This window comes from Cyprinus carpio, chromosome A22 (genome assembly GCF_018340385.1).
Source record: "Cyprinus carpio isolate SPL01 chromosome A22, ASM1834038v1, whole genome shotgun sequence".
In the NCBI taxonomy this organism is placed as follows: domain Eukaryota; kingdom Metazoa; phylum Chordata; class Actinopteri; order Cypriniformes; family Cyprinidae; genus Cyprinus; species Cyprinus carpio.
In genome coordinates, this window is record NC_056593.1 from 4530331 (window position 1) to 4542399 (window position 12069).

The window sequence follows — 12069 nt, forward strand, 5'->3', positions numbered from 1 at the left end:
ATGTGAATTGCATATGCCAATTATACTTCATATTAATTGTATGATTGGGTATTTAAAAATGTTATTGAATAAGTCCGAATGAAAACTTGCTCGTAAAGTAAGATCTGGGGGTTCGAACATTCCGACACGCGCACGTGATTGGACAGAAAGTGGGGCGTCGTTTTTGCTTACTCGATACGCGCTTTGAAGCTTCAGTGTCATATGTAACATCAATATGATACACTGTATTTTGCGCCAGTTAAGGCTTAGAAATAATGGTGAAGGGGGGAAAAAATAAATTTCCTAATATATTTATAATAGTATAATGTGTATTTTCAAGTGGAATAGAATGACTGTGTAAGAAACATATTGGCTTGAAATTAATGGGGCTATCAAATGTGTTTAAATCCAGTCTTTGCTCATAATATGCAGGAGGGGCAATATTATTAGTCTAAAACTGGAAAGTGGCTGAGTTTAACAGGACAGAGGACTGTGAAGATTCGAACCCCTTCCTGAACGGACGTCATCAATGACATCATTTCTCTAAAGCGATACAAGCCTCGATACGCGCTTCACCGAAAGCTGCCGGGATTCTCGACACACGCTCCGAAGCCACGGCACAGAACGTAACATCACTACCATGTAGTTTTCAAATAAACCGAAATGATTAGATTAGCTGGATCAGATGTGTTTAGTTAGGGTTAGATCTACACTGTGTAGGGCTGTGGAGTTTGACACCCTTAGTCTGTCCCATTTTTGCCTCCCTCCCACTGTTAAAATGTAGCTAAGTAATTTACTTAGAGTACATTTTAAACTGGCTACTCTTAATTGATTAGATTTTTAGACTGGTACCTTAACTTGTACTTAAGTAAAAATGTCATTAAAGTAATGGTAATTTTACTTGAGTAGAATATTTTCGTACTCTTTCCACCTCTTGTGAATGTTACCTTGTCTACTGTAGACTAGCCTACTACAGTAGGTTTATGACCCATCTACATGTTATCTTTCAATCTACGTGTGAGCATCTTTGTTAAACTTCGGATTCAGTCTTTTTAATCATGTAGAGTCTCTCCCAAAGACTCTGCTGGAGCGCCAACTAGTGAGTGAACATTGAAAAACAACAACAATGTCATCAGTCAATAAAGGAATCAGTGTTTGTCCACTAGAGGACAGTAATTACTACGTAGTAGAAAGGTCATGCAGACACTTGCAGACCTGTATCTGTATGTGAACATTTATTTGAAAATGACTAACAAATGAGAATACTGCAAACAGAAATGAATAACCCGAGGCACAACACAATGTGGTATCCTAAAAACGGGCTTTTTGGTATAAGTGCAATAAGGCAAGTTTATCAGTCAAGTACTTCAGTATGGATATAAACAGATTCACTTCAAAACATCTATCCATTCATTTTCTAAACTGCTTGTCCTCTTCCCAGCGTCTTAGTCCACATGTGGGAGAAACTTCTTGGATGGATAGCCAGTTCATCACAAGGCTAAAGGATACACACACACACACACACACACACACACACACACACACACTCACAAGCACATTCACATTTACACCTTTGCGCAATTTAGTGTCTCTGACTGACCTTCCCTTCATATGATTAGACTGAACACGCAAACTCCACACAGAAAGGCCCTCTCACCTAGCCGGGACTTTAACAGGGAAACTTTTAATCATTCCTAATTATTTAATATAGCAGAAAAATTAAGTTTACAGTTGAAATAAAATGAAAAGATAAAATACTGAAAGAATCTTACGTAGTTGGTTAATTTCTACAATAAGAGTCACATAGATTCAAGTTGAGTAACACTGAAATCTGGCACTGATGGTCAAATCAAAGTTTTCAAAAACTTAACGCTCCTGTCTGTTTTATACAGCATGATGAATTAAAAGTTCTGTTCTCACTTAACCACTCTCACATTGTTCCAAACCAGTGTGACTTTATTCTGCATAACTCAAAAGAAGACAAGTTATACAACAAACAAAAAGTCATGCAGGTTTGGAGCGACGTGAGGGTGAGTAAATGATGACAGAACAACGGAACTCATTTCTGAGATGAGCTCAAATGTTGATGATGTCAGAGTGATTCACCCTGGTGGGCGTGTCTTATCTCATCAAACTGAACTCATCATCTGCTGCTCATTCACTCCATCCACATCCTCTTTACTCAACAAAGGTATCTCCGCAGTCTCTGATTCATTCACTCTGTTTCCTGTGGAATCAGCCAGAAAAACAGACAACGGCAAATTAAAAAGAAAGAAGATCTGAAGGTCAAGTATGTATTATTATATTGAAAGGCTTGATTTACTTACCTTGGACTGTAAGAGTGTATTCCCTGTGTATGTTTCTTTTCTTGATGCTGCTGATCTGTAGTTGATAGACTCCAGTGTCACTAGTTCTAGCATTTCTAAAGATGAGATCTCCTGTTGGATGGTGCAGCTCCAATCTGTCTCTGAATCTCGCATCATCACCGTATGAAGTCTTTTTAAAGTCTCCATTCATCCCAGTTGCAAGAGTTTTACCTTCAAAGCTCCACTGTACCTGCTCACCTCTTTGTATGTAAGTCTCAGAGTACAAACCTAAATATTCTCCCTCCATCACTGACACAGTCTTGGGACCAAACATACCTGGAGGACAAATACTCAGTTACTCAGATATAAAACTGACACACTGGAAGTGACAATAGACACGATATACTGGTAGACTTTTGACAACCAGGAGAAGTGTTTGCTGCAGTGCTGTCGTCATTAAAGTTTATACTCCGCACATGTTTTAAGCCAATTTAAGTGATTATTAAACCTTTTAAGCACAATGATGTCTACTTCAACTGTTCAGATCTTCACAGGCCTAAATCAACACCTCAAGTCTAGTATTGTACGTTTTCAATTGTTGCATAAAGAACAATACCATAAATTATTATTTTAATTAATTGGTTCATCTTCGAATCACAAATTAAGATATTTTTAATGAAACCTGAAAGCAGAGTTTATGAAGTTAAACTGAATACTTTTTAGAACCAAGTAAAGAAAATTTAAGGAATTAATTAAATGGAATTCAATACATCAGTATGGTGTCTAAATGTAAACGTCTTGTATTAACAATGCTTCAGCGTTTGAAAATACAACTTCCAATAGCTCTCCATTATTTACAAAAAATTAAATAAATTCCAAGGCAAATGTCTAAAAATTCTTAAATCAAGATAAATTTAGTTAAGCATATTGACATAAGAAGTCTTTGTATAAGAAACTGATCAATATATGTCCTTTATTTATAGAAAATAGTGTGATTAAAAATTGACAGATATTTGTTCTTGTTAAGCATAAACTCTTTTGTTAAATTTTTCAGAAAACACTTTATATGTTAATTTTTTATCTCAAGGAAACGTATCTTGATTTAGGAATATTTAGATATTTGTATTGGAAAACAAAATGAAAATACTTAAAGATTATTATCTTTTTTTTTGGAAATTCTTAGGCTTTGAAATGAGGGTGAGTAAATGATGACAATATAAATTTTTAGGTGAACTATCCTTTTAAAAAGATTAATTAATTCATTCATGAATTGCATAAACATTCTTTAAATTCACAGATAGAAACTTACTCTAAAAGCATCACAATTTCTGCAAGGCTCAAACTTGCTGTGTTATCAATTTTTTCTTAAAGATTCTTTATTTTTGCAGGTATAAAATTTGTTTTGTGTGTATGTAAGAGTATTCTTGTAATAGGTTCCTGTGCTACTGCAGCTGATCTGTAGTTTATAATGTCCAGTATGTTCACATTTCATGCGCCTGATGGTCAAATCTCCAGTCCTTTTGTCCAGCTTCAGTCTGCCTCTGAATCTCCCATCAGGACCATCAAAGGTCTTTCTGGATCCTCCCGTCATTTGAGCAATGAGAGTCTCTTGATCTCCAAACATCCACACGATAAGCTCATTTTTCTGTATTTCTTTATTAAAACGGCTGAGAGTGATATACCTTCCCTTCATCACAAATTTAGTCTCCTCTTCAACTGTGACAGCAGCACAGAGAAAGAGAAAGGTGTTAAAATTTAAGCTACATACTGTAGATAGAAAATATGTAAAGCTGAAAACAGATGGAGAGATTCTTTACACTGCTTAAAGTGTCTCTCCTTTGACCTGACTCATGCAAAAACACATTTATGTGACAATGTATTTTAAAGGGAGATTTTGAATCTTTAATCTTACATTTCCAAAGACTGGAATTACAGTATCTACAAAGAGTCTCTAGTTAAGAAGTTTGACCTGAATTAACTGTAGAAGAAAGACTATGGATGAAGACTAGAACTGACCATAACCGCAGACATTAACACAGAATATCTCGTCTGAAACCCCGCTGCTGCGTTTCATCTGTAGTTCATAAGCTCCAGAGTCTGTGGTTCTAGTGTTTGTGATGGTCAGAGATCCAGTCTGATCCAGCGTCAGTCTGCCTTTGAATTCCCCATCACCAAAGTCAAATATCTCTCTGGCCCCTTCTCTGATTTCAGCGATACAAATCCCTTGAGGTCCAAACTTCCACAGGATCTCATCATCTCTCTTGACTTTGATATCAGGCTTTAGAATGACAGTTTCTCCTTCCATAACTAAAAGTCTCTTTACTTCATGTGTCACAGCAGCACATAGAAACAGAGAAATAAGTATTATACATGAGTTTGCAGGTGAACATGTCAGTAACACTGAGGATCATACATAGAATGGTGATATATAAAGTGACTTAGCCCACAGTATTTCATCATTATACACTTAAACAAAATTTTCTCCTGCTGTATCAGCTACTCACACTTCTTTAGATCAGAGAAAAAGCAGTGATAGCACATCATATCAATAGCAGCAGCTGCAAACACCAGCAGAACAACAACTACAATTCCTGCTTTAGCACCTGGAGAGAGACCTGAAGCTGTAATGAAATGAAAGACAGTTATTAGTGTGACTGTGAGTGAATAAACCGGTAACACACTAGTAGGCCTATATGCCAATTTTGTCAATGATAAAAAACAGTGATGAAGCTTAAACAATTAATGTAATGAAATGAAAGACAGTTATCAGCTAATAATTAATTACAAACAATTAAGTTATTTACACCCTGGAGTAAGTTGCCAATTGCATCTACTTGGATATTTATATTCTAGTGATCACCTGTGGCCCTATCCCAACAACAGCATGACTGTGAGATTGTGGAAATAAGTTGCATATAAAATAATAAAATATTTGCTTGTTGCACTTTAAATCTCAGTTTAATTCATAAAACAAACCTGAAAATATCTAAATTACTCAAATAATAAATGTCCGACTCCTCACCATAGACAGTAACACTGAATGTCATATATGAGGCTCCACTGTTGTGCTGGACCTCTAGTTTATAAAGTCCGGAGTCTGTGGTTCTCGTGTTCTTGATGGAAAGAGATCCAGTCTGGTTCAGTTCCAGTCTGTCTCTGAATATCTCATCATTGGGATATGAGGTCTCATTTGCATAGATTTCAGCAATGACTGGACTGATATCTCCAAACCACCACTGTATCATTTTAAATCCCTGTGTTTGATTAAGATCAGGGTTTAGAGTGAGAGAATCTCCCTCCATCACCAATACTGACTTTACTTCATCAGCAACATACACGTCTGAGGAACAAACAGAAACAGATGTATAGTAACGGGGAATAGTTTGTCTTATTCAGAACAGCATTGACAAAATAATGAGAAAAGAAATCATGTAAGTTGATCTAGAATCTAATGACGAGCTACATTTTACGTTCATTTAGCAGACACATTTAAACAAATAGGAAATATTCAAATGTGAAAATGTAAGATTTTTTTGGAATTGATAGTTTTTTCTTGATTTCGCCACTGATTTTGGATTTCAACCAAGGGCCTACCCACCAATTATTAGTCGAACGGTTTCTGAAAAAAACTGTATTGATGAAAAATTTTAAGGATTTCGGACTTTAAGAAAACTCTGCGCATTTTAGCATTGTGAACTATTATGATCTAATCCGTGAAAATAAAATAAATAAAAAATAGATAAAAAAAAAAAAAACTGGCGCCAACAAAGACGAGGGCGTGGGTTCGATTCCCGGGGAATGCGTGAAATGATCAAATGCATAAATATTCTTGAAATGTAACTCATAGATAGATCATATTAGCCTTAAATAGACTTAAAACGTCTTTTAAGTCTTCAGTCAATAATTTACCACCCAAGCTCAGTGTTAAGGTGGTAATAGTCCTATCAAGCAATAGATGTCCGATATCACAGATTTATTTTAACTGGTTTTTCGTCAGGACGCAGATTTTAAACTGCTAGTTTAAATAAACGTGTTCTTGGCAAACGAAACGTTACTTTACGTTTTAAAAAGCACATAAGAATCTTGAAACAAGTCAAGGAGACAAATGAGGCATTACAAAAGTGGAGGACAGGCCAAATTGTATCTGGATTTTAAGGAATAAGAGAACATCAATGTTGAGTGCTCAAAGTGAAACCGAAAGTGTTAAAAAATAAACATAAATCACACTTACCGCACATTAGAAATAAAAACAGAAATATTTGTAAAGTGCTCGTCATATTGCTGTAGAAATCTGATTTCGATGGATTGTAAACTGAACCACACCCACCCGACTGACAGCGACGTTTGTTAACAATACATACCCACTAAAGACAAAAACAAAGAGTTTTTTTTTTTAAGCAATTAATGTATTTACATGATGATTTATATGCTACGAATAAGGAAGCTCCAAGTTTATTTTTCCAACATCTGAAAGACTGTATGAAGTTCCTATGGCGGCAGGCAGCAACTACACACACACACACACACACACACACACGATCGCAATCTATAATAGTGCATTAGCGCCATCTGTTGTTTACATGGACCAAATTTTTCCCTTTTCCTCAACAAAACTTTATTGGTATGGGACAAAGATGGAAATACAGAACATGATAACGAACACAAAAATAGATTAACAATAATAAAAGAGAAAAATAAGATGAAGAATGTGAATTGAAACCCATAATAATACATATAACTAAATTTTAACTAAAAATATGGTCACCCCCAAGGAGTTATAACTGTGCAGGCTTTGGAGGTGTTGATGTTTTTATCATCATTCTGAATCCGTTCTGAATGAAGCTTTTAACAAAAGCCTTTTGAAGTCTTAGATGTCTCAGATTTGGTTTTGAAAAGTTGTTTAGTTGTTTGGACTTTGCCAACATTTCAGGGGTTGATTAAAAAAGAAAAGGGAAAAAAGCAATAAAATGTTTTGTTGTTATTGTTTGAAAACAGTGCCTTTGTTCTTTCTTTTGATATATTCAAATTTTCTTGGGGGTCATGCTAGCTGTGGATAGCAACTTGAATAAAACCGTTGAGGAAAGAGTGAATCATAAAAGAGTCTCATAAACATTTCCCTGTTCATCTAAAACCAAAACCGTTTAACAGCTCAACTGCACATGGGTCAATTTCTTAAAAGTAGAAATATGTTGTAAAGCTCAGCTGTTGATGATGTCACAGTGATTGACACTGGGGGTGTGTCTTATCAAACTGAAGTTGTCCCCTGCTGCTCTTTCACTTCATTCACATCCCCATTTAATGGCTTCACTGTTTTACTAAAAACATCTACATCTACATATGGATGATGCTCAAACTACACTTAAGATGACGCACTTGACCCCTACACCCTTCATCCCTTCGAAACTCTCACTTGATACGGAGCCTTAAACCCTTTGAAGGGATTAGGGCATAGGGATGAGCCCTTCCGAATAGAACATGAATAGTTACACATCCAGGATCCCTATTATAAGAAAAAGAGCTTTGAGGCACTTAAAATAATTTTTTAAGTTCATAGAGTACTAAAAAAAGATATCTGAGGCACCTTTAGTTTTTACAGTGTATGGGGTTATTCATGGTCTGTTGAAAGTACCTTGTACTTTTAAATGTCAGTGTTCAGTGGTTGAAGTTGAATAGAATAATTACATCACATTGTACCCAGTTAAAAATAAATAAATAAATAAATAAACATTTATTGCGTTCATAGAGCAAGCCTTTCACTGATTGTTTACATCTAATTTGCGCAAAGCATCATGGTGCGAATGAGGTGGATAGTCTGAACATGCAATACATATTAAATTAAATTCAAATTGATTTGAATAGCGCTTTTCACAGTTCACATTGTTTCCAAAGCAGCTTTTCAGAAAATGCATGTGTCTACATTGCAACAGAGTGTTCTGTTGTCAGAAGTGAATGTGTCCAATAATGTTCATTTCACAAATAGCAGAATCATACAGTTAACTAACATGAATTAATTTTAGGCAGAACTTCATGTTCATGGCTGGGGTTGGTATCATTTTGAAAAGCTTGCACTTTGAGACCCATTTTCAGAAGTTTGCATTTTCAGGACTCCAAAATGTTTGTCATGTAAATGGAAAGGACAAAACACATAATTTTAGTTGAACATGGTGTTATGTAAACAGCCCCCTAGTCAAATTTCCAATTCCAGATATCTATTCTGCAATTTTAACTCATGGTAACTGACCATTATAAAAGACATCTTAAATAATTTTTCAAATAGTTAAATAATTGCAATGATTTACCCTGTAAAATAATTTCCGATATCAACGAGTTTTGACTTTTCTGATATTTTAATTATTGGTATGATTTACCCTGTAAAATAATTTCCGATATCAACGAGTTTTGACAATCTAGTTGCTTTGTTTTTTTATGAATCGCAAATGCCTTAACTAAATCTAGTTGATTTTTAAGATTTCTATTTTTTTTTTTAAATCGCAAAAATTTGTAGCTATTAATTTTTTTAATTGTTTCAAAAATTTTGGTTTAATTTTTTAAATTTATTTATTCTTTTATTATTTTTTTATGTTTTTACAAAAATGTAGCTTAATTTATTATATTGTTTTTTTTGTATTATTTATTGATTTTTCATAATTTTATTGTTATTGGGGTATTACATACAGAATGTTCCAAAAATTATTATTACAGCGGGAACGCCTACTAGCGACCCAGCCCCCCCCCCCCCCCCCCCCCCGCAATGACGACATGGAGAGACAAAACTCGGGTCATTATCAGATATTTACAGAGTTAGTGGTTGACAAACGGTCAGGGAATATGGTTAACGCTTTTGTTTTGTTCTGTTTATGCTTGTGTCCTCTGGTTGGTAAGTTATTAATTAATTTTTATGTCATATTCTATTTTTGTAAGCTCGTTGTTTACTGCATACGAAAATTAACCATGTTTGTATTATAATAAACCCATTTAATAATACCATTTAATAATACCCATTTAAAAAAAAAAAACCTAGTTAAACTATGGTTTTTGTAACAAAACCATGGTTAATTGGTTAATAGCTATAATCACCATGATTTTATTATTATTATTATTATTCATAGTAAACCCGTGGTTATTTTTCGTAATTATAGGGTAGGGTACTTATATTTATTAGTTTTGGAGTCTGGTGAGTAATTTTCCTGAAGGAAATATACAATAGTTATATACCATCTTAAATTAGTTAAATGCCTCTGAAAACATGTTGATATTGATGTCAGTTTATTTCGAAACTAACTTATTCAGCTGAATAAGATTAAATCAGCAGATCCTCAAAGTGGGTGCTTTATGTTTCACTTTTGTTAGCATGCAAAAACAAGTGCTTAAGAAATATCACATGACACTCAAAAAGAAGAATTGCTTGTGTCCATTAATGAGAAACAAATAATTTCAGAACCACTGTACGAGGTCACAGACCTTGTATAAATGATATTTATTGTATATAGGGATGTAGTCTAGATTGGGGCCAAATCCCTGGTGCCCTTATGGGCTGTTGTTCTATATGATGTTCTCCATGGATTGATTTAGTGGGCTATGTGTGCCTCAGGGCCTCAATTTGTCTATATTTTATAAAAAATATATGAATAAAAGTTCTGTTTTAATTATACTGATCAGCCTTTATTTTATCATCTTATATTGTAGTGACGTAGTTATTGTTATGGTTATCTTTGTAGTTATCGTTCTTGGTGTGAACGGGCTTTTAATCTGTGACGATATTTTTCTGTTTGCTTTCTAGATGTGATGGATGCAGTGAGGAGAATATCAGTGATGAAGGGAGATTCTGTCACTCTAAACGCTGATGTTACTGAAGTACAGAAATATTTGTTGATACAGTGGATGTTTGGGAGTACAAGAATAGCTGAATTTAACCGGCTTACGCAAACCACCTCAATCTATGATAGTGCCGATGGAAGATTCAAAGACAGACTGAAACTGGATCTGATCGGATCTCTGACCATCACAAACACCAGAACCACGGACTCTGGACTCTATAAACTCATAATTGTCAGCGAAGAGACCATATACAAGAGTTTTAATCTTACAGTCTATGGTGAGTAGAACATTATGGTTTAATTTGCACTAACCTTCATTTGAATTATACTGTATATATATATGGCATTGTACAATTTTTAAATGTTTCTTTTCTATTATATTCAATATTCCATACATCCTCATTTTATGATATTGGCTGCTTTAACTGCATTGAAATATTATTATTATTATTATTTTTTTTTTTTTGTAAATAAAGATCGGAAGTGTGTGTGATGAGACTAATGTAACAGTATCATCTGTCATTACCAGAGACTCCACAAAATTCTACATCATCAGAAAGTTCATCAGCCTCAAATCCTGTGACATCCAGCTCTGTGGTGAACAAATCAACTGTCAATCAAACCGAGAATAACAACTCTACTGACCTCCATCAGCCGAGTTCAGGTACACTACTGATGATATTACCATTTATTTCAGATGTGTTCAAGTAAATCAGTGTGATTTTAGTTTTTCACTGAAATCCACTGTTAGTGTATTGGCCTAGTTGAAGACAAAACCCAACACATATTTATTGCATTGGTGCAGTACATATTATATATATTTCTGCTAGTGATTGGCCTATAAGGGACTGCAGATACCAATAAAAACTTGCCTTTATGCATTTAGCAGATGCTTTATCCAAAGTGAAATTACATTGCATTCAAGGTATATGTATGAACAGCTCATGCATTCCTGGGGATTTATGGTTTACGGATATCGGCGGCGCATTTGCTTGCTTTTTTTTCAAGAGTTTACAGGAATAGAGAACAGAGTGATACAGAAGTGAATCTGGTGTCTGGGAGCCATTGGGGGGTTTCGGGGGGGGTGCCCAGTGCTGCTCTAAAAACATTAGTCAATGATCATGGAGAATAAATCTCATAATCACACATTTTTAGGAGTGAATAAAAAACAGTTTAGAATTGCCTATATTCTACAGTCATAGTTGTTATTTGACTAAGCCAGGAAAGTGTGCATGCGAACAATCAAATATGCACACCTTGCCTTCCCAGTAGATGCTTGAACTCCTAATAATAACCCACGAAACTGGAACCAGTAAGTCTGTTTAAAAGAGACTTAAATGCACAATCCTGATTCAGCGTTTTTCTTTTTTCAGACAACATCCACTGTTGTAGTTTCACTGAAGCTGTGATCCGATTGGTTCTCTCTGCTTTGGTGGGCGTGGCTACAGTTGCTGTGCTGGTTTATGACATCAGATCAACAAGAAGTGAACTGATCAGAACAGAAGAGACGAAACATTACCATCAGACTCATGTAAAATCAGACCAACAGTATGAATTGAGCAGAAGGATGAGTTCCGTATATGTTCAGATATAAAGCAAAACATCCACTGACTCTCTGAACCTTTCCTGTTCCTTGCACAGCCATTATAGACTCTTGGTATCCTTGAAATGAATATCACAGAGTCAGTTGCTGTACATTTTTTGGTGATTTTTTTTTTAAATAAAGCGTGGAGCTTGTTTTCGTTTTATCTGTTCTACTGTACGTTTATAATGTCATAAAATGCAACAGTTCAACAGTTCAAGACAATAACACCATAAATAAATACATTTATGAATGATGCAGTGTTAACTGACATATCATTTATTACAGTACAGAAACTATAAAGTATATTTTCTACAATTCAGTGCAGAAAATTTAAATAATTGTTTGTAGTATATAAAACAATCATAAAATTGCCATTAAAAAA

General features: G+C 34.8%; 1 protein-coding gene across 1 annotated transcript in view; it reads left to right on the forward strand.

Moving 5' to 3' along the window:
• Nucleotides 1-11940, forward strand: part of LOC122134982 (natural killer cell receptor 2B4-like) — a 33511-nt gene extending 21571 nt beyond the window's left edge. The window contains exons 1-4 of the mRNA XM_042712353.1: nt 9045-9162; nt 10066-10380; nt 10632-10766; nt 11476-11940. Of these exons, the coding sequence (XP_042568287.1) occupies nt 9045-9162; nt 10066-10380; nt 10632-10766; nt 11476-11696 (789 nt within the window). The 3' untranslated portion in view covers nt 11697-11940. Of the gene's footprint in view, nt 9163-10065; nt 10381-10631; nt 10767-11475 lie in introns of the transcript that reaches the window.
• Nucleotides 11941-12069: the final 129 nt, after the last annotated feature.